Genomic DNA, 27,572 nt, shown 5'->3' on the forward strand with positions numbered 1-27,572 from the left:
GGGACTTCTCCCAACATCTCCTCTTTCGGACAAAAGGGCAGCACTTCACTTGACTAAGATCACCTGTGTGGTGGTACACACCTTTAATCCCAGCACTCTAGAGGCAGAGGCAGGTGGATCGCTGTGAGTTCAAGGCCAGCCTGGTCTACAAAGCGAGTCTAGGATAGCCAAGGCTACAAAGAGAAACCCTGTCAAAAAACAAAGCACCTGTGGCATGTCATAGGGAGGTGCTGGTCCTGCAAAGATTTCTTTCAAAGTGATTAGAGCCACTGAAGGCCACTTAACAAAATGTGGTCACCTCAGGGAGGTGAGCCACAGTATTAGCCTAGTACCAAAGTCAATGCCCGAAGTGAACAGCATGGTGGTTGGATTCACCTGTGCAGGTCAGACCCGGCCAGAGCTCCAAGGACAACTGCCTAACTGCTGAGCCATGTGCTCAGCAGATGTTGAGGCCTGAGAATCTGCAGTAAGGTGCCAAGAACTGCTGTGCCTTGAGGAAAAGCAGAGGCAGCAGGAGCATCTGGCTAGAGAGGAGAGAGTACTCACTCCAAAGTGTAGCGGTAGCTCTCAGAGACTGAGACTCAAAGACAGAGCTCTTCCACACAAGGGCTTGCTTTTGTGGAGAGGCAGATGCCACTTAGAGCCAGTGAGGGCTTCCATAGCTTCACAGCCAGAAGTCCCTTTCCCTGTTGTCAGCTCACCCAATGGAGACTCCATCCATCCTGAAGGTCCAAGTGCCCAGCATCTCCGCTGCATTGTCCTGCTGTCCGCGATGTCTTTGGGTACATTGTTCCGCCTCTAACTCTAGCTCCTAACACAGACTTTGGTAGGAAACGCACTGCCTTAGACCTGAGCTCCCTCTGCCACTTGGTAAGCAGCATCTTCCCTCGGAGCAGTGGCTCGGACATGGAGGGCACCAAGGTCCTGGCCTCAGACCTTCCCTCCTGGTGTCTAGGTGTGTGCGTTAGGTAGGGTTTCTGTTGCTGCGATGACCAAAATCAATGGGGGGAGCAAAGAGTTTATTTCAGTCACGGTTCCATCAAAAGCAATGAAGGTAGAGCCGGGCTGTGGTGGTGCACGCCTTTAATCCAGCACTTGGGAGGCAGAGGCAGGCGGATCACTGTGAGTTCGAGGCCAGCCTAGTCTACAAAGTGAGTCCAGGATAGTCAAGGCTATACAGAGAAACCCTGTCTCGAAGGGGGAAAAAAAGCAGTGAAGGTAGGAACTCACACAGGGCAAAAACCTGGAGGCAGGAGCTGATGCAGCGGCCATGGCGGGGTGCTGCTTACTGGCTGGCTCAGCCTGCTTTCTTATACAACCCAGAAGCACCCGCCCAAGTATGGCCCTACCCACAATAAACTGGCCCCTCCTCCATCAATCACTAATTAAGAAAATACCTTACAGGCAGCCCAATCTTTTGGAGGCATTTTCTTGATTAAGAATCCTGTCTCTCAGATGCCCCCAGCCCTGTCAAGTTGACACAAAGCTACCAGCAGTGTGAGTTACGACTGTTGTGATCTTATCTTGCTCCCCTTCTGTTCCTCCTGCACTGCACCCCAGCAGTGCCCAGGTAGGCCTCTTCCACCTTGACCTACCATTGTCCAGTCAGAGTATACTCATTATAGAAAATTTGTGAGTATTAGCATCATGTGTCTGATTATGGAACATTTGGAAATGACTAAGATGAAGAGAATTTAATGTTATTTCACCTATTTATGAATGACAGCTGTGTGCTGGACTGTGGCCTAGATAGCCGAGGACAGATAACTCCAGGACAGGCAAGTGAATCAGTGGCATGACTTGTCAAGACGGCTTTCTGGAAGAGCGGTCAACTAAGGCCAATCTCAAGTATCACAGCCTGCTACCTGTGTATACGCGCTGTTCATAGTGTTATTCCCAGCAGTTAGTGCATGCGTCCAGGCACTCTGCTGTGTGCTTAACATGTACTTTCTCTATTCCTGTAGCAAGCCTGTGCAGGAGCTCTTAATGCCCCCTCCCTCACAGATGGGAAAACCAAATAGGCAAGAAAGAAAGAAATGACACACAGGAATCAACCTGCCTGTTAGGATTCTAAACAGACGTGCCTCTGTGGTACTGAATAAACTCTTTTGAGACCATATCCACATCTCTTTACATAGGTGGCCTTTTGCCTAAACGTATCTGCAGCCATGTCTTATATGCCAACTCAGAATTCTAAAACGTGACCCAAGACTTGCAACATCACATTTTCTCCATCTATTGCCAGATGGCAAATGGGATGGTGACAGGCCGAGGGGTGGACTCTGCTGCCATGTTCCTGCAGTGCTCCATCCTCCCCTAACAGGTGTTTGTGAAGCCTCTCCCTCCCCTTTACTATTACAAATTTCCATATATTTAAAATTATCCATAAGCCTAGTTTTTACAAATTTCCTCCTCTTAAAAATAAATCACTAAGCTGGGCATGGTGGCACATGCCTTTAATCCCAACACTTGGGAGGCAGAGGCAGGTGGATCTCTGAGTTCAAGGCCAGCCTGGTCTGTAAACCAAGTCTAAGACAACCAAGGCTACATAGAGAAACCCTGTCTTGGAAAAAAAAAAAAAAATTATTACTGATTCTTGGAACTTCTGCACCTTAACTGGACCAAATGATTTTCTCACAACGAGCTCTCAGGTTCTGGGTCTTGCAGCATTCCCCAGCCTAAGTTTCTTTTACCCCCTGGAAAGATCCAAAGTGGGAGAGGCTCGGCCACTGTACCTAGCTTGCTGTCCTACTGTGGGAGGGACAGGCATTCTTAGCTCCAATATCAAAAGCACAGACAAGTGCCTCAGGAGGGATTGGGGGTGGGAGGCTCTAGGAAAACATGCTTGCCCACCTCCTGGCAGAATAGGCAGAGTTAGCCTAGATTTCACTTTGAATGATTTCAGTACATGAAGAGTTTAATACTTAAGCCTAGACCATTTTCATGTCCTAACTAAGAGATGAAAGAGAGATAGAAATATATCTTTGTGCACATGATGGCAGATAAAACAAAAATATGGGGAGCTATCCCATGATGAATATTCAGCTGAGGGGGATGCGCGCATGCCAGCCGCAGCTCCTCTCCCGATCCTCACTCCACTGAGACTCACGAGGAATTTATTGCTCATTTTAATCACACCCAGAGAATGAATTGGCAGGAATATTAGGCAGATAGGCCCATCCTATATATTTTATTTGCATATCCCAGTGACAGCATCACAAGCACAATTCCTGTCTCTATATTTTCTCATTTGCTTCAGGGTAGCTGGGGATATGGTGCTCCCCAGGGCTCCCATTCCAGCCTGAGAGCCTGGGTGCTCCCACCAGACCTGAGGGGAGCGCTGCAGGAGTGTGGGGTGGGGCACCCAGGAGGGCAGGAGGGGCACATCTTCCTCCCACATTGTGCTAAGTGTCCCATGCTCTCGGCGACACAGCACAGGTGCTAAGTGCTGCACGGGAAGAAAGCTGCTATGTGCCTTCTGTTCCCACCCCTTCAAGAATCTTTTTTTTGGCTTTGATTTTGGTTTTTGAGACAGGGTTTCTCTGTGTAGCCCTGGCTGTCCTGGACTTGCTTTGTCACAGAGATCCACCTGCCTCTGCCTCCCCAAGTGCTGGAATTACAGGCCTGCGCCCCCACGCCCGGCCTCTTCAAGAACCTTTTGTTAAGATGTATTTGGATAAGGAAGGAAGGAATACATATCAGAGACATGGTTTATATGTTTTATAGACAGACACTTCTGATAAAGAAATAGTCTCAGAGGCCTGCCCATTTCCTAGCTTCCCCCTTTTATTTTGGTCCAATTTCAGAAATCATGTAACAATTTCCAATAAACTTTTTATCAATCAGATGCCCAACTGTTAACAGTTTAACACTTTATCACTGTGGTTGTGTATGTGTATGGGTAAGTAGATAGGATTGTATAATTACACATGAAGTAAATTTTCTTACTATTTTAAGATCCTATTCAGGGTGATTGTCCTGTGTATGGGATTTTGTTGCTTGCTTGCTTGTTTGTTTGTTTGTTTGTTTTAAAACAAGGACTTTGGTTGGTTGGTTTTTCGAGACAGGGTTTTTCTCTACAGCTTTAGCTAGCCTGGAACTTGCTCTGTAGACCAGGCTGGCTCAAATTCAGGATACAGAGCTCCACCTGCCTCTGTCTCCTATGAGCTGAGATTAAAGGCATGTGCCACCACTGCCAGTTTTGTGTTTTTGGAGTTTGCTTTTTTTTCTATAGTTAGGGATTAAACTCAGGAGCATTGAGCATGTGCAGTACAACAGAGCAACACACTCAGCCCACAGTTTCTTACATACTGTCAGTACACGTAACAAAATCAAAATATCAAAAATCATTGATATTAAGTAACCCTGCCATGGTGTTCAGATTCTCTAGCTCCTCAGGATTTTCTTTGCAAGGGAAGAAAGTCTGGGTCCTTAGCTGGACTCAGTCGTCACGGTCCTCCAGAGGGACTGGCTTCTCAGTCTCTCCTTGTCCTTCATGATCTTGCCATTGTCACAAGTGCAGGCTGGTAATTTTGTAGAATGTCCTTCATTTTGGGTTTTTCTACTGTTTCCTTCTGATTAATCTCATTTGATATTTCTGACCAGAACACTCTCTGGTGTTTATTTTCAATATTTTCACTGTGTAGCCCAGAAGTTGAAGCAAATAGAGCAAATTTGTGCTTTCGATCTCATCTCCATAATTAGACTTTAAACTCAGTGAAGAGGGGAGAGGGGGTGCCTTCTGTCATCCCCAGATAGAAAGTACAGGCTCAAAGGCAGCCTTCCCAAGTTAAATATTTGTCTCTCCTGCCACTGGCAGACCTGGCTAGGGTTCACTTATCTCTCCAATCAAGACAGTGACATAGTCAACCTTCATAGCACTATGAGGATCAAATTACTGACCCCAGATCAGACAAGACCATCAGTGAGTGCCAAAACGAGCAACTAAAAGTTTGCACAGTGACAAGATATTTACTTCACAATGTTAAAGTTGTTCCCTTAAAATACTAATTACAAAGGGGAAAGTGGCAGTGGATAAATCTAGCAGCTATCCAAGTGATGAAAGATCAGGAGTCAAGGAATTGTCAGCATCACACACTCCAAATCTGAGAGCATCCTCACTGTAGCCACTTGCTTGCCCTTAACTTTCTCTCCAGCTCTGTCTCTGGACCAACCCAGCCATTTACAGAGATATGACAAGGTCAAAATCACATATGTAAATTCAAGCCAGGTTCTCTTGGCATCAGAAGAGAGAGAGAAAGAGAGCACCACCCCTGGCAGGATGGCTCTGAGGCTACAAAAGAAGGCCCAGTCCCCAGCAGGGATAGAGGGCCTCTGGGTAGACAAAGAGAGGAGAGAAAGTGGAGAGCGGACTCTGGAAGCTGACCTGGTGAGACCAAGTCCAACGGGACTGGCGGCCGCCCTGTGGTCAGCCCTCTGCACATGGACTGTATGTGATGAGCTAGTTCAAGAGGCTTCCATGTCCCTTCCTACCTCTCTCACCCCATGTCCCCTGTTCCATTTGACTGGCATCCCTCAGACTTTTAAAAAATGTACCTCAATAAGGCAGTTGCTTTGTGTTGGATGCCTCTGCTGTCATCACTCCTACCCCAGTGTCCTCTGTGCTGTCTAGTCTGCTTTGTTGACCTTCCTGAGTAGTTCTTCCTGTCACCACATTTCAGGGACTCATGGAAGTCCTGACCATGACCTATTAGGAGTCAGAAGTATAGGACACCTGAGGGCACAGGAGTAGCCAGTATCTCTGGCGGCCTCACCTCCCCATGAGAATGTGCAAAGTTGGCTTGGCTTTTCTGTTCCTTTCTCTACACCTCACAACCCCACTCTTGCCCAGGGACTTTATTCTGCCCACCTACCACCAGCACCACAGCTGCCCTCTCCTCACCAGCCTAATCGTCAAACCTGTCCCCTAAGGCATACCCGGTAATCAAAATACTTGTCACACGGGCCTTCTGCCCAAAGCCCTCCCGTGCAGTGCCACTCACCTCTGAGTGAAGCAAGCTTAGCTAGGCCTTACAGCCCTTTCCTGTAAATGCACTCATGGCTAGGAGAAGTGCCATATTAAATCAAGACTGATAGAAAGCAGAGGCTGCGACTGTCCAGCCAAGATGCAGCATGGGAAGCTGGCCGCCGGCCGCGCCAGGTGAAAGCAGCTGAAGTTCATTGTACCAGGCTTTTCTCAGGAAGGACGCTCTCTCCCTTCCCACACCTGCTCTCTCGGCAGCCCCTTCCCAGGACCTCTCAATACAGCACCCTCTGCTTCTGTTGGCTCATTACCTGTCATGGCTTCAAGGTTGTGGAAGCCCACTAAAGCAGGGCCTTGAATCAGTCCTGTAGCCCTTCCCCACTTGCCCTCCAAGAACCAGGCACACTAAAGCCTGCATCCTCCTCCTCCCTTCCCGCAGACTGAGCAAAACCAATCAAGTGCTTCAGCCAGGCATGGTAGCGGTGGTGGCAGCACTTTTAATCCCGCAGAGGCAGGTGGGCCGCTGTGAGTTCAAGACCAGACAGCCAAGGTTTCACAAGAGAAACCCTGACTTGGGGGTGCGGGGGGACAAAACAAATCAAGTATGTTCCTTCTCCAGACTTACTTTTTTCTTTTTTCTACTGAATAACTTTCCACAAGGCTGGGCTCAGGCTAGCTGCCTTTAAAAAGTGACTTGTGCCTGGTATGGACAAGACTAGTTCCTAGTAGTTTAAAATAATACACATTAAAAGCTGATTTAGTACAGACTCTTCTACACCATGGCACATCAACAGAAAGCAGTACAGTTGGCCTCCTTTAGCCCCCACTGTGGTGTGTGTGATATACGTGCAATAAATGCAGGTTCATGTGTGCCATGGTGCACATGGGTAGAAGTTGTGCTGTCCTCCCACCATGGGATCTGGATGTTGGAAGCAAGGTGTCAGGTCTGCAGAGCAAACAAGCACTTTAACCCAGCTCTCCTGTACATTTTTATCAAAGAAATCTGGTACCTTTCAGAAATGTTTTTCTAAATTAAATGTTTGAGTCTTGGGAGGATCTGGTATGTATTCTAGGGGTTGGTTTTATAGGAACCTTTCCCAGTGCCATCTAGGAAGCTCCCAAGAAACCAACCAGTTCAATCATCCCCCTGCCCCTCCACCCTTCCCACCCCTCCACCCCCGCATGCTCACTTCCACAGTGGTTAAGAACTCTTGCCCTTCATCCAAGAAATTAGTGGGATTACTAAAGCAACATAAAATCTTGAGCTACAAAGAAGAGTTGCAAGAAGAAATGTGTTCTGGAGAATTCTTGAGGAACCGCAATGGTCACACCTCACTCAACAAAGTGAATATGAATTTTCATTAGGCTTTGCCTGGCACAGGAGGAAAGGTGTGTTCTATGAGGCCCATAGATGGAAACTACGCACAGTACATGCCATGTAGGGAAAACTGGGGGCCAGAGATGGCTGCCTCAAGTAGTCAAGCTGTCTCCTGGAGACAGCGCCTGCAGACTGAGGTTCCAAGAGAGGGTGCCTCAGGAGGTGCTTCCAAGGCAGTAGACTTCTCTCCTGGCTTCCCTTTAAGACAGAGCACCCCTTCTTTCAGTCTGTGGAACTCTACCTATAATTGAATTAAATAATAGCCACCTACCCCCCTCCTCAAAAACACATTAGCCAACTGGTTACCAAATGGAGTAAAGGGAAGTAGTAGGTTGTTTGTGCTTGTTTATTTGTTTGTTTGTTTCTAGACAAGTGTCTCTGTGTAGCCCTGGCTGTCCTGGAACTCCCTCTGTAGACCAGGCTGGTCTTGAACTCACAGAGATTTGCCTGCCTCTGCCTCCCAGGTGCTGGGATTGAAGCTGTGGGAAGTAGTACTTACCCAAGACCAGGCCTGTCACACAGCTCAGAGTTAAAGTGCTTGCTTAGCATGAGCAAGAGTCCCAGGCTCAGTCCCCACTCCTAGAAGGAAAAGGAAAGGAAGAAAGAAAAGTGTGCTCAAATGCTTCATAAGGGCAGATATTTATTTCTAGGACATCTGAGTCACTTATACCCTCCCATACTTGCTGCATGCCAGGTTCTGCCAAGTGCTTGTCTCGTTTCCTCTTCAAGCACTGTCTCCATGCTCTGGTGAGGAAACGAAGATTCTGGGAGGTTCTTACTATCGCTGGTCACTAGCTCTTAAATGGGTGGGGTCATTGGAGTTCATATCTGTCTTTAGCGGAGCTTGTTCACTGTGAGCCTGAAGAAGAGCCCACCTTCTCATGGGAGGGGACTATAAATTGAGGCAGTGGATAAAGTGCTGAGCACAGTGCCTGGCACACAGCAGTCTCAGGGCAGTGTGGAATGTGCCCAGCACATCCTTACAAGCCAGCCTCGCCTTCAGGCTCCTCTAGGGTCTGTCCAACAAGTTGGCACCATTCCAAAGAAAGAGTGTGTGTGTGTGTGTGTTGTCATCAGCACCTCCCAGCCCAGTGGGCCTGAGTGCTGAATGGGCTTGTGGGCAGAGAGGAGGAAGAGGCAGATATATGGCTGGAGTTGGCAGAGCCAGGTGATGTATGTGGCGCCTGAGGGAGCTGCACAGTGGCTCTGGATTCCAGCCGGCAAGCGTCACTCCACTGGGATCGGCCCCGAATTATTGCTCCATATGAAACCAAGGACTGATGGGAGCTTTCAGCTACAGACTGATAGCAACAGCCAAAATTGGATTGTTTGCTATTTATTTTTTTTAACTTCTGTCAAGGTCACTACTATAACAGGAAAACACTACCCAAGTAGCAGGTATTTTTCATCCACTCTGCCCGCAAGAACAATCTGCAACTACAACTTTTGTGACAGGGCCTTATCTTGACAGTTGTTTTCCAAGAGAGATGCCCACGTTCCTGAGGCCTGGGGAGAAAAGCCACCTGAGGACCTGACATTTGCTTCTTGGTTTAGGATCTGCCAGTTTCCGCCTTTGTAAATCCTTCCCAGTCAGGCCCACACCCTCAGCCCCCACTGCCCAGTCAGCCAGCAGTCCTCCAGCTTCTTCCAGTCCCCTGTCCCAGAGAGCCCCACTCAAGCATTCTCTGTGTGTGTCCCCGCTCTGTACACCACATCACCGTCTCTAGCTGTTAGTGCTTTCCTTTTTTGTGGAGTTGGGATAGGCTTTCAGAGGGTGAGCAAACTTCTGCAGTAGTAGCATCTTTAGTGAAAGATACAGTATACGCACTTAGCGCTGTCAAACCATGAGGAGAGTGGTTGGTTCTGCCCAAGAGCTGTTTGTGGTCAGGCCCTGCAACTCGTGCATGTCCTAGAAGGGCGAGGAGTGACCTGAACCAGCCTCCAGTGGTCATCAGCCGGAGTAGGGCCTCCAGGGCACCAACATCAGCAGTTTTCCCCTCCACCAACGGACAGATTAAACCAAGGTCCTGCTGAGGCCAGCCCCCCTGAACCATTTGTTCTTTTCCCCTCAGTACTTGGAGAAGCAGAGAAAGCGCGAGGCAGAGGAGCGACGCCGCTTCCCACTAGAGCAGCGACTGAAGGAACACATCATTGGCCAGGAGAGTGCCATCGCCACTGTGGGTGCTGGTGAGTCCTGTCCTCAGCGCTAGGTCGGGGGGGGGGGGGGGGGGGAGCCGCAGCTTGTGCTCTACTGCCCCAAAGCCAGAGGTGCAGTTTATTTTCAGTTACTATTTGCCGAGTACCATCTGTACCCCAGGCATTGTCTTAAGCTCCCCGCATATTGTAGATCATTTAGTAGTCCTTAAAGCAATACTGTGAGTTGGACACCATCAAATACCATTGTACAAAGGAACATGATACAACATTTAAGAAATTTGCTTGAGGCTATTTCCCTGTGCATGGAATTAGAACTCTTTATCTGGTCCACAACCCCCATTTCCCACTTTTAAGGCAGGACACCTGAGACTCAGAGAGGGGTAGCTAAGGTAGAGTAGTTTCTATATGCCAGCCAGCCCAGGACTCACCCCCAAACTTTGAGAATGGTTTGCCAGTAACTGCATGGCTGGATTTTATGGAAAACATCCCAAGAAGTGCCTTCTTCCCCATTGGTGACAGGCTCAGTCCCACACTGAGGCCCTTCTGCCAGGACAGCATGGACAGTGTGTGCCACTGAGGGCAAGGGCCTCATCTTCATTCTATGGACCTGTGTCTGTTTTAGGGTGACTAGAGGCAGGGGAGGCAGGGAAGTGGTTGCCTGTGCCAGACTAAACTGGGGCGGGGAGGGGTCTCCTCTCAAGACGAGTGTTTCTCCTAGGATGGTCTCTGGACCAGCAGCCACTGTCTCAGGCCTCAATTTATACCTGTGGGGTCAGAGCCTAGTTTTTATGGGTTTTTTAAAGTAATTTATTTAATTTTATTTTATGTGCATTGGTGTGAGGGTGTCAGATCACCTGGAACTGGAGTTACAGACAGTTGTGAGCTACTATGTAGGTGCTGGGAATTGAACTCGGCTCCTTTGGAAAAGCAAATAGTGCACTAAACCACTGAGCCATCTCTCCAGCCCTAGTTTTTATATTTTTGTTTTCAGGTTTTACTTTATTTTATTCATTCAACTAAGGTTCATATTTTTTTGTTTTTGTTTTTGTTTTTTTAATTTTTTATTATTAATTTATTCTTGTTACATCTCAATGGTTATCCCATCCTTTGTGTCCTCCCATTCTTCCCTCCCTCCCCTTTTCCCCTTATTCCCTTCCCCTATGACTGTTCCTGAGGGAGATTACCTCCCCCTGTATATGCTCATAGGGTATCCAGGCCCTTTAGGCTATCTGCCACTCAGCTAGAGTTTAAAACCTTCTATCCTAGAGCCGGGTGTGGTGGCGCACACCTTTAATCCCAGCACTTAGGAGGCCGAGGCAGGCGGGTCGCTATGAGTTCGAGGCCAGCCTGGTCTACAAAGCGAGTCCCAGGACAGCCAAGGCTACATAGAGAAACCCTGTCTCGAAAAAAAAAACCAAAAAAAAAACCCTTCTATCCTAAACTGTCTGCTGGCCCTGCTGACTGGTCCTTCTAAGCATCTTGTTCCATTACATGCTGTCCAATGTCTGTTCAGGACTCACTAGGCTCTGCTTATTAAGAAAGAATCCATCAGGCTGGAATCCAGGCTGCCCTCTTTTGGGCACACATTAGGGAATAACTATTAAATAGTGGAAGTTACCCCAAGTACAGCTGAGCCACCTAGTCTTCTCTCCATCGTCCTCGTGTGTCCCGAGACTCATGAGCCCTCAGCAGGACTGACTCTTTCAGCAGATGAGTGGAGCCCAGGAAACAAAGCCACCATCCCATCTAGGCAGCCTGTAGGGTCAGGCAGGTGGGTCCAATCTGCACCTGGATGCTCTTGGGTTCTAGTTATACACTTGTGTCCTGTATATAAATAGAGGTGTGGACCCTAACTGAGGGCCTAATAGAACACACTACTGGTTGCAGTCTCACATCAACTGGACTGGACTACAGCTGCCCTCACGATGATTCAGCTTCCTACAGACCAGTTTCCAACAGGCTTTATCCTAACCTCTGACCCTCACCTCTCAGCAGCCCCTCAAGCTCACAAGTCAAAAAGGCTCCCCAGAAATAGTGTTTTACATTTTCCTCTCTGTATCTCAATTCTTAGGCACCACTTTCCTTGCCTTTTCTTTGCCTTGGCTGTACTCACTTTGTAGACCAGGCTGGACTCGAACTCACAGTGCCCATCTGCCTCTGCCTCCCTGAGTGCTGGGATTACAGACATGCACCACAGAGCATGGCCACATTCCTTTATAGTGAGATACTAAGACCAACACCCATGACTCAGAAGCCCATGTTTCTCCTGTCTGTGGCACACAGCACACAGCCTAGTCCCTGTCCTTAAGATGTCTTGGGTTGGGTCCTGTACTCTTGAGGTCAGGCCCAGAGCTGATTACTTCCGCCTGTGACACCCAGTCCCAGCTTGCCTCTTCCCCGGCTCTGAGCTGACCTCTGGTGCTTGTCTTGATGTCATCCCTTGCAATTGGCTCAGAGTAGGTGATCTACTTTCTACCTCCAAGAGCTGTCAGAATATGCACCCTGGCAACTCCCTTCCGTCAGAGCCCCTCTCTGTCTTCTGAACTCTGCATTAGGTCAGCAGTAAACTTGCTGCCAGAAAGGCCCACTCCTTGTCCCATATGGATTGGCCCTGCTATGGTTCTGGTGACCCTACACAAAACAGTACCCTTGGGGGGGTCCATGTTGTACAGACTGTGCCCTTTCCTTGCTTTCTTTTGCTGTGCATCTGCCTTGCTGAGAAGCCCTGCAGCTGGGATCACACTGAGAATGTCCTGTACCATGTTCATTCCTGAGACCAGAAGCATCTTGGATCCCAAAAGAAGGAATGAGCAGCCTAGTCAAAGCATAAGGCTCTTTGAGTCTGAACTTGTGGTAGGCAAGCAGTACTCAGGACCCCGGTGCCCTGGAACCCCAGCAGGCCGGTCATATCTAGAGGCTATGTCAGGCCTCTCTGGATTCTCCAAGCTAGTGTTGCATGTGTATTAGGGACTGTGTAGAGGGGGACAGAGCCTAGCACCCCATGGGTACCATGAGGATGGGCAGCTAGAGGAGTGCTGCAGAATGAATTGATTTGATAAATGGCCATTTATTACCCTCACGAATTGGCTGAAACCAATTTCGGTCACATCAACCCCTGGTAAGTGCTGGGATATTGATTTGTGCAAAGTAATACAGTGAATTTATCAGTGTGATCCCCAGCTGCGGGGCTTCTAGCAAGGCTGGCGCACAGTTACTGCCTTACAAATGGAGGAGCTAAAGCACCAGCCCGGCAAACCTGACCCCATGGGCGCTCTTGTCTGTTAAAGGTCACATGATACACCAGGCCAACCTACATACCACATGGGCATGGAAAGTGAGTTTCTCCTTCCAGAACCCGAGCTGGTATTGGTCAAATGATGGCTGGCCAACTTCCTGGGAGAGCAGCACAAGTCCCACTCACCTAGAAAGGCTGTCTGCCGAGCATATTCAGAACTAGGCCTCATGGCACTGGACTCCTAGATAGAAACATAGACGTTTCCTTGGCTCCGCCTTCCCTCCTCTTCACCCTATAGTTCTGTCTTCTCTGGCCTCACTTCCTTTTCTGTCCATCATTTATTTCTGTACATCACTACTCATTGCTGTGGTAAAATACCTAAAGGAGAAAGGTTTTACTTGGGTTCATAGTTCAAGAATACAGTCCATAATAGCAGAGGATGATAGTGACAGGGGCTTCAGGCACTCGCTAACAGAGAGCTGGTGTTAGTTCACTTTCTCCTTTTTATTGAGTCTGGGACCCTTACCCATGTCCTGGTACCACCAAGGGTAACCTAAGCTGGATCATCCTTCATTGGCATGCCCAGAGGCTTATCTCCTCCATGAGTATAGGACCTGCCAAGCTGCCAAGTATGAGCCATCACAGCCTGACACTCCAGTCTGGCCACACAGTGTTCCTCATGGGCCAGAGTGATCTTTAGAAAACTCAAATCTAGGGATGGAGAGATGGCCATTGGCTAAGAGCACTGGCTGCAAGCCGGACGTGCTGGCTGAAGCTTGTAATTCCAGAAGCAGAGGCAGGCAGATCTCTGTGAGTTTGAGGCCAGCTTGGTCTTCAAAGCAAGTCTAGGACAGTCAAGGCTACACAGAGAAGTCCTATCTTAAAAAACAAAACAAAGCGAGCACTGTCTACTCTTCCAGAGGACCCAAGTTCAGTTCCCAGCACCTACGTGGCAGCTCACAACCATCTGTAACTTCTGGAGGGTCCGTCACCCTCACACAGACATACATGCTGGCAAAACCCCAATGCACATAAAAATAAATAACTTATTTTAAAAGAAAGAAAAGAAAACACAAATCTAAGTATCACCCCTTGTTGAATCCTTTGAGTGGTCCTTGTTGTCCTGACATGGCATGTAGGGCCTGCTGGTGCTGCCACCGCCACCTCCTTCATCTCGGCCCTGGCTTGAGCACTCACATCAACCACAACAGCCTGCCTTTGCCTTTCTGCTTGTCTGTCACTGCTGCCCTCTCAGCCTATAGCTGTCCTTCAGGCCTTCCTAACTCTAGGGTTCAGCTGAGTCCTATATGCTAGCTAACCAAGTCCAGCAGCAGTGGACTTCAGGCGCCTTGTGCAAAGATACCAGGACATGTTTGTGTTATCCACTCACCACTCAAAGTAGGCACTGAAGCAGTTAATAAACTTCACTTATGTGGTGTGGTCCCTTGTCCCTTGTCCGCCCCTGTCAAGTGCGCTGCGGAAAGAAGAGAAACTACAGCACTTGTCCTCTGGTAGCTCACAAGCATACTGCAAAGAGAACTCTAGTAAGGTCATTAATTACAGCCATACTCCTTGGCCTTTGACCTCCTGGGTGAGCAGCAGGTCAGCCTGCACATACCTGACAGCTTCAGAACTGTGTCTATGTGAGACATGAGCCTCACAGACATTCCCCCAGAGCCCAGTAGATTCTCTGAATCCCCCACACTATGCAAGTCTCTCCTTCCACTGCACTTCTACAGCAGGGGCTGCCCACACGCCTTCCCTGGCCCACCTTCCAATTCTCCCAGTGCTCAGGCCCTGGGCTTCCTGTGAACGCCTGTCATTACATTAATGGTTTGGTGGTCTACTGAGCTTGTGGATTTTTCTCTCAGAGGTCAGGGTTTACCTTGGGTCAACTGTTTCCTAGAGTTGGGCCATAGCTGTACAAAGGTTGAACAAAGCTGTACAGAGGTAAATGAAGACAGAACCTTTTATTTTGTTTTGTTTTTTGAGGCAGGGTTTCTCTGTGAAGCCCTGGCTGTCCTGGAACTCACAGAAATCCACCTGCCCCTGCCTCCTGAATGCTGGGAATAAAGGGGTGTGCCACCACTGCCTGGCTAGAGAGCCCGTTTTGATACTGCTGGTATACACAAGGATGACTCCCAACCACGAGCATCGCGCTATAGGACTAGTTCCCCGGGAGATGCCACAGGATAGAATAGCTGTGTTTCCAGGTTACTGGGTTGCTTTGAAAATCCTCCCACGTGAAACCTTTAGAACTTATCAAGAGGGGCTGGAGAGATGATGACTCAGCAGTTAAGAGGCCCTGAGTTCCAATCCCAGCACCCATATTGGCTCTCAACTGCCTATAACTCCAGCTCCAGGAGACTGACACCCTCTATGTCCTCCAGATACATAAATAAAAATAAATGTTAAAATAAAAGAACTTATCAAGACATATGAGTCAGCTGCTCAGGCTGCCCCAGAACCTTCAGCTGGATGGAAGAACTTTGAGAGTAGCAGAGCCTTCCCAGTATGCCCTGCTCCACCTTATGCTTCAAGCAGTTGGAGTTGCTCTGCCACACTCCCAGTATACTCATCCCATCTAGAGCCCTCGATCTTTGTGACAGCGTTTACCTGAGAGGTGCGCGCCAAGTGCATGGCAAGAGCTTGTTTGCAGAGGCCGCCTAGAGGGCTTAGGAGAGACTAGCAGCCTTTCCCCAGAGTGGCAGAAGTGACCACAGCACTCAGTCTCTCCCAGCCACACTGTCCTCTGTAAAACGGAGTTGGAGAATCAGCCTTCCTTCTTGCAACCCCAGAGATACCAAGAATTGAAACCAGTGAGAAGCTAGGCTCAGGGACCCCTGAGTGTCCAGCACCTACCTCCTAGAACAGATTCAGGTTAGGGCACTTTCTCCCCTGGATACAAAGGCACAGGCAGAAGAATCCCTTACATTGATGCCCCTAGTTGATGTTCCTAGAGTCTTCCTGTGTGAGACAGAGATAATGTATACCACTTGAGAAATTTTAAAATGCTAACACCTTTATTTCTAGCATTCAGGAGGCAGAGGCAAGCAGATCTCTGAGTTCTGCCAGCCTGGGCTCACCAAGAAACCCTGTCTTGAAAAACATAAAAAAAATAACTAAAAGTCAAAAAAATTAAAATACTGACACTAACTGCCCTCAGTGCCACCACTGTGATTCCCGTTGCTCTCTCCCTCATCTTCGCCCCACTCTCTGCAGCCTGTCTTTATGCTTTCCTAACCACTAACTCACTTTCTCTTCATGGGGAGCTGACAGCATATGAGCCTGTACAGGTGTTTTAGAAGTGAAGAAGCCAAGACTATAAAGGAGTAGCAGGACACGGGACTCCAGGCTAGCTCCTCTTAGCTCATCGTGTCGCCACAGCACTCTGTAAGTGAATGCATCCCAGAGACCTGATAGGCTAGGGGCATTATGGTGAAACTGGTCCTGAAGACTTGGAACACATACATGTTTCAGCGGTCTCGCAGTAACAGACGTGGGCAGGAGAAAGCATCTGGTGAGAGACAGGACACACATGCGATGTGCACTAGTACAGCCTGGTTGGAACTTGTAGAGCTGGGGTCTATTGCGGGGTGCGGGGTACTGAGCTGCTCCCGCACTGTGGAGAGCCAAGAGCAGTAGTGAGGACAGGATCGGGGCACAGTGCTGGATGGCTGAGGTTGCCGGATTGGAAGACTGCAGAGAGAAAGTTTTGAGAGTGAGTCAGGGCTACGAGAGCTGCCTGCCTTTGCTATGGTCCTCGCACAGCGTAGGCAGGCTCAGGGGTCAGCCACAGTGAGCTAAAGCCCTGCTCTTCTGATTATGTCCCTGTGGACCTGAGCAGATTTCCTAACGTCTATGTGCATATTCTCATCTATAAAACAGGAATCAAGTTCCCTGCCCATCTTGCCTCATAGAATCATAATGAGGCAACGTGACGTCACTGATACAGAGGTTCTTCGTAAACTATAAACTGTAAAGTGCTACAGAGTAAGTCGCACATTTGCTGAACCACAGTGAGAGCATCAGTACTTATGGCCACATGCATATGGGTCCACTCAGCTCTCCATCTGGCCCAACCTTTACCCTGGCCTGACAGGACTCTCCAGGCTCCCCAGCCTGAGCCCTCAGCCACATAACACCCTGGGGCTCGCCTTCCCCAGTTTTTCCTAGCTGCCATCATTTTTCATTCTGTCGGACTCCATCTGCTTGGCCGTTTTTCTCTTCAGATATTATTAGAAATATCCAGAGTTATAATTGTTTAATGGTTGGCATTTCGCCTGTTTCACAGGGACCCCAGAGCAGGCCCACCGCAGACTCATGCCCTGGGTCTGGCAGAATTGACCAGGGACAGCTGTGCAGTGGAGTCTGCCTGGCATTATAAAGAGCTCTCTCCCAGGTGCATTATTAGAAAGGAAGGGGAAAGATGGCCCCAGGCGTAATTCAATTCCACATTCTCCATGGTGTGTTTGTGTGTGTGTACTGCACAGCCCAGCAGTGTGCAGCTCTCAATGGGCTAGGATGCTACCCCAAAAGAACAGCCAAGAGCAGAACCTCACAAACATGATACCCTGCCTGAGGGGTCCAGTCCACCTGTCTGCGTGATGCTGGGTTCTTCTGCCTCCCCAGATACACAAAGCCTAAACCTGCTTCAGGCTTCCTCTGTTCTCCACAAAGATTGCCATATCTGCCAGCCTTTGGAAGAACATGGCTCTTTTCAGCTGATCCTGTCACCTGCCCATACACATACACACTTGTTCACACATGGCGTCCACAGAGCCTTAACTTCTGCCAATTGCTACCTGAACTTGTCCCCAAGTACCCTCACCCCGAGCTCCTTGTTTCTGTTGGCACCAGCAATTCCTGCTTAAACATGCTTCGAGTTTCCTCCATTATCTCTGTGTTCAGGCCCATGAGGGCTCTGAGTCCTCCCCCCTAACCAGGCCATTCAGAGAGCCCGAGCCAGTTATTTAGAGAAGATCCACACTTCAGCCCAGGGCGGGAATCAGGCCATTTCCCCCAGCCCTTCTCAGGGAGCAACTCCTGTCAGCACAGGTGGCTAGCCTGTGTTCTGTGAGTGTGCACTCTTTCCATCTGTTTCTAGAAGGTAAGGAAGAAGACAAGCATGGGGCTTACTGCCTTAGACAGGTGGCCCAGACCCAGTCTGCTCCTACCTATCCCTTATGCGCTCTCCTTCCCTTCGCTCTGGGCCCATCACCACTCCAGATTCTGCCCCTGTGATCTGTCATCAGTTCTGCAGCTGCTTTGATGCCCAACTGCGTAACATTTGGGAGCTTGACCCTCCAGATTGGTAGACACTAAGACTGTTGACTCCTCCATTGAGGAAGTTTCCAGACCTTGTTCTCTGACATCTATCCTTTTCTTATTTTCCTGTGACACTCTGGGGACCAGACCAGACAGACTTTCCATCTGCAGACAGACCCTGACATTGTACAGTCCTCTGTCCTCTTCCTGCTCCTAACTACTGTGTTTCCATTAGTGTGACCCAGATTGGAGCTCACTTCTTAATGCGGGTGTATCGGGTATGGGGTTTTTGTTTGTTGCGTGGTTGTTCTTGTTTGTAAAGGCAAGTTTTGGGAAAGAAGCAACTCTTTTTTAAATTAACTTATTTATGTATTCACTTTACATCCCAGTTATAGTCCCTACCCCTCCCTTTTCCTCTATTCCTCAGAAAAGGGGAGCCACCACCCACCCACTCCAGCTCATTAAATTGCTTCAAGACTGAGAGTTTGCCCCTGTAGCTTGTCGAGGCAGCCCTGCCAGAGGGAAGTGATCAAAAAGCAAGCAACAGAGTCCATGTCAGAGACAGCCCCCCTCCCCTTACTAGGAGACCCACATGAAGCCTGAGCTGCCCATTGGCCACATCTGTGTAGGGGGCCTAGGTCCAGTCCATGCATGGTCCTTGGTTGGTGCTTCAGTCTCTGCAAGCCCCTCGGGTACTGGCTAGTTGGCTCGGTTGGTCTTCTTATGGAGCTCCTGTCACTCCAGGTCCTTCTCTCCTTCCACCCACTTTTCCACAAGACTCCCTACCATTTACCCAATGTTTGGCTGTGAAGTCTCAGCATCTGTTTCAATCCGCTGCTGGGTGGAGCCCCTCAGAGGTCAACTACACTAAGATCCTGTCTGTGAGCATGACAGAATATCTACCAGCTATACCTTCTACCAGCTACATGACTTAAACAAGTCTCTGTCTATTCCTCTGTTTCCTGTTCAGATAATGCAGTTATAAATCCTTTCCTTTCAGTGTCTCTGTGGGTCTGGAATAAATAGATTGTTGGTGGTTCCCAGTTGTACCTAGTGTGCAGGGCGTTCAGTTAGCGACTCTTCTTATGGCTCTGCCTCTTTCCACTCCCTACTCTTCCACTTGCAGCCTCATTCTCTCACTCCGTAGCTGAGACTCAGTTTCCTCACCTTCATGCATAGCCCTTGACCACTTACTTCCTCTTGAAGAAGAGCCTCAGGAGACCTAGTACAGATCTGTCCCACTCCTCACCCAAAGTCCTCCAGAAGCCATAGTTAGCAGAGATGGACCCAAAGCTCTACACCACCCTTGGCTGACTTACAGAAAATGCTTTGGGCTCTGTTTCCACTTCCTAACCCACACACCAGGACAGAGTTGGTTTCCTCAAACGGGAAAGAACCCAAATCTTAACACCTCCCTACGTCCCTAAGTGTCACCATAAAATTCTCTGCTATTTTCCCAGGTGAGTAGAGGGGTGACCAGCGAGAGTTAACGGTCCTCTCAGATTCTCCTCCACCAGTCCCCCACCCCCTTCACCTCCATTCACCATCCACCCGCCTTTCGGTTTCCCTGGCAACGCTGAGTGCTCATCCTGGAAAACTTTATCCGAAATCTGCTCTGGGCAGCTTTCCAAATCCATGCTAACCTGATTAGGTGTCTCTAGGGGCCTTGCCGGCTAATCAGATTAGGCAGCACTAATGGTAGTGAGGACTCTGAGTGGGCGCAGAGCAGTAAAACATATTGTATACTTAGTGATAATTATCCTGCCTTTTGTGTCATTGATTTATCTGTCTCCCTCCCTGTCCCGTGCTGTGTGTTTGTCCGTAGCGATCCGAAGGAAGGAGAACGGCTGGTACGATGAGGAGCACCCTCTAGTCTTCCTCTTCTTGGGATCATCTGGAATAGGTAATCATGGGCAGACTGACCACTGAGGCAGGGGAGCTAGAGAAGCATCTGGCCTGAGCCTGACAGCTCCAGAAGCAGCTGCTCCAGATCACAGAGCCACCAAGAAGACCTGGGCTTCTTAACCACGTGCCGTGTTGCCCAGAGCTGGAGCAAGGGTGAATTTATTTGGTGCACCAGGCCATTGAAGCCTGTTAGCCCTGGCCCAGGTACTGTGCATCCCCGCAGGCTCGCCTCTGGGGATAACTGTACCACCTTCACTGCCTAGCACACCAGCTGTCCTTGGGGCAGCCTACCTTTTGGAGGCTTGGGAAACCTTCTGTGCACAGTGCACAGCAGGACTGACTGCAGTAGGGGGCATGGATGCTTTCTAGTTGGTTGGTCTGAGACACTCCCTGCCTTTCCTCCACCCCTACCTCCCTCCACGGTCTTGACAGGTATCTCATGGTATTGCCACTATCTCTTAACCTCTCAGCACCTTCATGGACCTGACTGTCCTCACATCCCAGAAGGTCAATGGCCCTGACCATGAAGCTCTGTGTACCACATAGTGGCTTTACAGTCATTCCAGGTGGCTCTTCCAAATTACCACTTTGGAGGTATCCTTTTTGTCACAAGATGTGTTCAGCCAGTGGGAAGTACTCTGTCCTAGCCTTTTCTTGGCCTGAGGCTCCAGAGTCCAGCAGAACGCCTGGGCCACAAGTGTGTAAGAGAGATGCAGGGCATGAGGCGGGAGGTCAGGGCACTCCTAGACGACATGAGGTAGTGCTGAGCTTCAAAGGATGAGTTGGATTATGAGTCCTCCTGCCTACCTCCACTCTTCGGGTGCTGCTACAGAGGAAAGTCCTTGGTTTCATCACAGGAAAATTGAGAGGAAATGCAGACTTTGATTGTGGTCTCAGCTTCCCCACTCATTCCCTGGGTGACCCCAGGAGAGTTTCTGAATCTTAGCTTCCTGTCCGCACATGAAGCATTTGTTAGTGTTCTTTTTACTTCTTAAGACAGGGTCTCCTTACATAGCCCTGGCTGTCCTGAAACTCATTAAGTAGCTCCTCCTGCATCTGCCTCCTGGGTGCTGGAGTCAAAGCTGTGGCCACCATGCCCATCCCTAGTGTTCTCTCACTCCAAAGATTGTCATCTGGTCCTGACCCAGCTCATCTCCCTTACTCCTAGGAAAAACAGAGCTGGCCAAGCAGACAGCCAAGTACATGCACAAAGATGCCAAAAAGGTAAGGAATTGAGGCCAAGGTCTAATCTACAAGCCAGCAAAGTCTTGCATTTATGCTTGTTGTCCTGAAATCTAAGCAGCAGCTTAGATCAAAAAGCTGGGCCCAGGCCCCAGAAACAGGCCTTGGCTCTAGCCAGGAATTGCTTTAGGAATTAACCTTTTCATGCCTCAGTTTCTTCAGCTGTGAAGTAGACATGATCGTCTTTAGCCTGAGAGCTAGATGAGGGTCACCCACACATTGCTGAGCACCCTGTCCTTGGCAAGCATCCTGCTAGATGTACTGACAGCTAATACGGTGTTTATTGAGGCCCCTCTCTCTACAGGAGCTCAGGCTAGTTAGGCGACCCAAGCAGGCAGGCCTGTGCTACAGCAAACCAGGGAGGCTTCTGGAGAAAACAAGTAGGAACGGCACTGTGTCTGCTGCTTCTCCACTGAGCATGTGCCCTCAACTGGGACTGCCACCTGCTTCTTCCTGTAGCCCAGAACCACGGATTCTCTCCAGCTCCATTTAAAGGCCTTGGATGACAGGAGATGCTGTTGAGAAAGCAGTCCTTGATGACACTACAAAACACTCAATGAAAGCAAAGTACCTTCCTCATTTGTCCTGGAGGTTGCCCAAGACTCCTGTGGCCTGCCTGGTTTCATGGACAGTCCTCCCTTCCCATCCCCAGAGGCAAAGAAGGGCTGTGGAGGCCCCTTCCAGCCAGGCAGCCCCAGCAGCAGCAGAGCCCTGAGCTCCTTGCGGCTTGTGTCTTTGTAGTTCCCTTGCCACCTCCCTGGGGATTCTCAGAAGCAAGGGAGCCCCGGCTGTGTGAACCCCTTCTGTGCAGCAACTGGCAGCAAACTCAAAACTTAACCTGTCTGCCAGCAGCTGTGCTCAACCTCTAGCAGAGCCACCGCGGACCCACCAGACAGGCAGGCAGGCAAGAGGAGTGTGTGGCATGCTAATACGCTCCAGCCGAAATAGCAGCTTTAGACGATTCATCAGGTTGGCAGCGATTGAAACAATTAGCACTCTGGAAAGGGCCATAAACTAGCAAGACTATTAGGAAAGATGCAGTTACGGGCAGGAACCACCTGATTAGGGATGAAGAATTCTGAGTGGTTTAATTTTAATACTGTCAGAAAGGTTAATATTTAATTACAAATTATAATCTCCTTATCCCTGCTGTCTTAATACATCTTCGTACACGGTGCATGTAGGAGGAGAGTATCTGCTGACTCGCTGCTGTAGAAAGTCGGGGTGCTACTGGAAACTGATGGTGTGGGTACTTTCTAATCGGTACATTAAATGGGACACAGAATTCCCCCCACTCACCCCCCTCCAGCAGGGTGTCCCACAGGTGAGATGGTGTCTTCCAACAGTATACACCTCCCACAGAAGACAAGCAGCACCTTCTCACTGCACCTGCTGTGTGACGAGCTAGGGTGCACCAAGCTCTAGAGCCGGGGACTCTTGCCTCTAGTTCCAGTTCTGTTTCCTCCTGACCCTAGGTAGCTTCTTCCCACAAAACCCAGCTTTCTTGCCTCAGGATAAGGCTCTCTATTCCTGTGGCTGAGGTTGTGGTTGCCCATTAGCTCAGTCAGGCTTTTAGCACACTGTCACAGGCTACTGTGTCACCTTAGTCTATCCGAGCAGTGCCCACCTGCTGTGTGTGCTTACTTGGCCCTGTGAGGGACTTGGCATCTGCTTGAGAGAGCTGAAGACCTGGAGCAGTAGGAGGCTTACCCACAGTCATGTGTTAGGAGGAGGCTGCGCCCAGAGTCCAGCCTTCCACTCTGCTCAGCACCATCATTGTCAGCAGGGTGAGGATCGATCGGGGAGGTCAATTTGTCTGATTCACAGAGGAAGACAAGATACATAACAGGCCCCCCCCCCAAAACATTTACTTACTAAATCATATGCAATTCTTCTATAAAACTCCGTATCCGCCCAGCCCCCTGGGCCAAGTCATTACAGAACATGTTACATGGGCATTATGTCCACTCATGTTTGAAGCATGCCTTCAAAATCCAAGCGAACCCTAGACTGTAAGCTGATGCGCTGGTAGTCCTGCAGACTCCAAGACACTGGGTAAAGTGCGAAAGGTGTTAGGGTTGAGCCCAGGGTTACGTAGCCTCATCACAAGTGGGGGCTTTCTTCCTGTGCCTCCCAAGGTGGCTCGTGAAGTGAGCGCGAGCCTGGGCATCCGGGGCCAGCTCTGGTCCAGCTCTCGATCCTCGCTCTACTGGTCTGTGAAGAGACACTAATGCTTGCTGCCTTGCAAGGGTTATTTATATTCTTACCAGATCCATTCATGAGCTTATGGGTTTTTCTCCCCCCTCAGCTTCTGTACTATTTCTCCCCAACTGGACAGCCTTGTTAACTCGTCAGAGCTAATAATCCTTGAGAAAGAGCCTTTGGTTCTATGATGTCATCATAAGGTCAGGGACTGGAGCTTTGAAGACTTTCAAGATTTAGTGGCACTATGGTGACAAGTTAAGAGCAAGTGTTTGAGTCTCCTGTGTTGAGTTGACTGGGATGCTGTTTTCATCTGTTTTCTAAGAAGTAGGTTCCATAATGCTGCTATCCCATTAGATTACTAAGACAATGATATAAAATGTTAGATTCCATTACTCATACATAGTGTTACATATTACCCATAATGCACAGTCAACACATGTTGGATGTGACCATAGTTTCTGTTTTCTCACTCTACATAATCCTAAGTTAAAGTCACATGAAACCAAAAAGATTCCCGCCAAGAATATCAAACCCCAAAACCTGCCCAAGCCACTTAGCAAGACTGTAGCATAGACTCTAGAATAAATACAATGAGGTCAACTTGCCATAAGAAAGCACTGTTGTATACCTCCTGACCCTGTGACAGTCCCTTCCATAAGAAAGCACTGTTCTATACCTCCTGATCCTGTGACAGTCCCTTCGGAGCACAGACCACTGAGAACCCAGCTGTTGACAGGGGAAATGAAGGGCAGGACTTGTCATGACCAAAAACTTAACATCAAAGCGTGTATGACCTGGGACAAAATACTCCAGTCTGTGGCTTGTTTTTTCCTTCCCTGCTTACCACAGGCGTGTATGCACTCTGAGCCATTTTGTGGCTTCCTCACAACATGGCCAGGCATACACAAAGCATAGCAATTCTCAACTACCGTTATCAGACGTGTGTCCATGACTTTTCCCGGTTTTTGCTCCCTCTGGGCAGCAGCACTCTGAGATGTACCTTTCCAGAAGCTTCTACAAGTGAGCTGCTGAGAGATTCTCTTGGAAGTGCTGCTTGTGCCCCATAACTGAGAACAGTCCCTGCCCACCACATAGCCTTAATAAGAACCTTTCTAAGCCCTTTTCTATCTACTGGTGAGTAGGAAGGGTTTCTCCTCAGACTGCAGCTGGGGCAAACAGAGGAGCCAAGAACCTGGTATTGTACAGGGAAGTCAATGGAAGAATTGAGTCCAGCGCCCTGGCTCCTGGCCTAAGCTCCTCCAGCCTGTACCTACATGCAGTGACTGGACAAACAACTTAAACGACTTTACTGAGTGGCTGCCTGAACAGTGGTCTGGCTAGAATACAACTGTGATGCCTCTGTCTGAGTGTCCTGGTGCCATGTTGCCCTCAGCCCCTGGGAACCGCAGTCCTGTACATTCTATAAGAGTTCATTAAGCAGAAAGGAGCCAGATACCCATAATGCCCTCAGAGCTCCAGGGATCTGAGACAAGAAAGGGGCTCTCTGCCTGTGTTAAATCCACATGCTAGCTCCTCTTTCCTTGACATTAACTGTCACTCTCCCCAAGGGGCTTCCTGGGCAATCACCACATGCCCATGGAAAGAGAAGACTCATCTCAGATGCCTGTTACGAAAAGAAATGTGAAACAAAAGCACTGTGCTACAGAGAAAAAGCAAGGGGACATATACCTCCCACAGCCTTGCAAAGTTGAGGAGCACTGTGGAGCCCCACCCTTCCTCCAGTCACCTTCTGCACTGGAAAACTGACCTTGACCATGCCTGCCTGTTCCACTCATACTGCCAAATTGCTGCTTCTTGAGGACAAGGACTTCAGTGCTGGACACACATGGAACACCCGCTGGGAATGCGGAGGGAGGGAAATGGGAGCTGCAGCTAATGTGCTAATGAGACCTGGAGAAGCCGCCTGAGGGAAGGGACATCCTGAATCATATTTAGAAGGGCAGAGATGTGATTTGGCCTTATTAAGGTAGAAAATGAAAGTATCCTGTGGGGAAGTGACTGGGTAAAGAAGGCGAGGGCTAGGGAAATGTGGATTTGGGGATGTGGCCCATCTGAAGGCCCAGGACAGTCCAGGGCTCTGACCTGGGCCCTTCCCTTGCCTCTTGTCTCGCACTGACAACCCTCCTGCTTATTCCCATGCAGGGCTTCATCCGGCTCGACATGTCTGAGTTCCAGGAGCGACATGAGGTGAGACAGTCTTCAGGGCAGTGTGCTTCAGAGGGCCTATCATCATGACTACTTGGTGTTTTATATGATTTTTCACTTGAGCCTTTGGCTTCCAATAATTCTAGCAGACCTGGGATTTGTCCTGAGGCTGGAGGGTAGGGTAATATGCACAATAGGGTCACTGATGTGTCCTGCACAAAATTTGCTCTAAAGAAACTGACCTGTCTGCTCTCCCATTGTGACCGGATTCCTGACCTGTAGCTAACTATCCTTGATGAGACTGGCCCTCTTAATCCTGCATGCGGCCATCTTCCCTCACTGGCCCCATATTGTAAGCTAAAAACAGAAAAAAAGACCTAAGTAACATGTTCTTGCCTTACACCAGGTAGCCAAATTTATCGGGTCCCCACCAGGCTACATTGGCCATGAGGAAGGTGGCCAGCTGACCAAGAAGCTGAAACAGTGCCCAAATGCAGTAGTCCTCTTCGATGAGGTGGACAAGGCCCATCCAGATGTGCTCACCATCATGCTGCAGCTGTTTGATGAGGTAAAAGCAGGCTGGCCCAAGCAGTAACGGGGTCTGCAAGCTATAGGAATCTGGGGCCCAGAGCCTGGCTGATGGGTCCTGTTTAGTGCTCAGTTTCTTGGGAAATGTGACTCCATCCCCTGGTGGGGTAGGGTCCCTGTGAGCCACTTGAAGAGAAACCAGCTAGATTTCATGGGCTCCTAGGCTGCCTTCTAGAGGTACAATAGAGTAGAGGTGTAGGAGACAGGAATTTTAGTTCTAGCCCTGCTGCCAACTGCCTTTTTTACTTTAGCAAGTCACTGCCCGTCTCTAGATACTAAAAGCCTCCAGGGACAAACAAGGAAGTTGCATTATTTTATGTGTATGGTGTTTTGCCTGCATGTGTGTCTGTGTGCCATGTGTATATTGTCCACAGAGGCAAGAAGAGGGTGTCAGATCCCTTAGGGCTGGAGTTACCAATGGTAAGTACCATGTGAGTGCTGGGAATCAAACCTAGGACCTCTGGACAAGCAGCCAGTCCTCTTAACTCCCAGCATGTCTCCAAGCCTGCACTCTTTTATTACTGATGAACTGGTATTGCTGGGGTTATAGTGCCCATCTTACAAATTGGTCAGCCCCTCCACTAGTTAAGGTAGGCTTATTAAAAATGAGAACTTTCTTTTCTCTACTTGATGGCTATGTCTATAAAGATTTAACAAATGGGGCTGGAGAGATGGCGCAGCAGTTAAGGGCACTGGCTGCTCTTCTAAAGGACCCAGGTTCAGTTCCCAGCACCCACATGGCTGCTCACAGCTGTCTGTAGCTCCAAGATCTGACACTATCACGAACATATGCATGCAAGCAAAATACTAATGCACATAAAAAAGATAGATAGATAGATAGATAGATAGATAGATAGATAGATAGATAAAAAGACATGATGGTGGTCACCTGTGATGGCCAGGAAGAAATTAGCTCATTTCTTTTACAAAGGAAAATACCAAAGTTCAGAGAAGGTATAAAGGGGAACTGCAGAACTGCAGAGCTTCTGTGTAAAACACAGGATTGGAGTGTTTAGAGTGTAGATACATGTGATTCCAGCGCTCGCTGCGCTCTGTGCCTTGTCTCCTTGAACCCGAGTGGTACTTCTCCTCAAGCAGAGGATAGCCTCTACTTGTTCTGGAGTCCTTTCTCTGAGAGAAGGTGAGAAGCAAGGGCTGAGTGGAAATGACCTTTTCTCTAAGAGCTGTACTACCTAGCACCGTGTGCCAGGTGGGATCTGGCCCACTTCTGTCTTTGTTCTCTCCAGTTTTGGGAAAATGGGGATTTGCCCCCATGTCACGCGAGGCACAGGGAGAGACTCTCCTAGAGCAAATAACAATTCAGGCACCAAGTCACAGATTCCAAATGTCTCCACCAGCCTTCCCACCAGACCCGATGTGTTTAGCCTTTTCCCCAGGTGTGCTACCATCTTCCCAGTTAGCTGGCCTGCAGAGAAAGAAAAGGC

General features: G+C 49.1%; 1 protein-coding gene across 2 annotated transcripts in view; it reads left to right on the plus strand.

The window, feature by feature from the left end:
• The window catches only part of Clpb (caseinolytic mitochondrial matrix peptidase chaperone subunit B), a 125,944-nt gene that overhangs the window by 91,822 nt on the left and 6,550 nt on the right, over positions 1-27,572 (plus strand). For both annotated transcript variants that reach the window (XM_051149072.1, XM_051149073.1), the window contains 5 exons: positions 9,434-9,548; positions 19,847-19,924; positions 21,095-21,150; positions 25,537-25,581; positions 25,946-26,107. In XM_051149072.1, the coding sequence (XP_051005029.1) occupies positions 9,434-9,548; positions 19,847-19,924; positions 21,095-21,150; positions 25,537-25,581; positions 25,946-26,107 (456 nt within the window). The remainder of the gene's footprint in view (positions 1-9,433; positions 9,549-19,846; positions 19,925-21,094; positions 21,151-25,536; positions 25,582-25,945; positions 26,108-27,572) is intronic.

The sequence above is a fragment of the Acomys russatus genome, chromosome 7, assembly GCF_903995435.1.
Source record: "Acomys russatus chromosome 7, mAcoRus1.1, whole genome shotgun sequence".
NCBI lineage: Eukaryota > Metazoa > Chordata > Mammalia > Rodentia > Muridae > Acomys > Acomys russatus.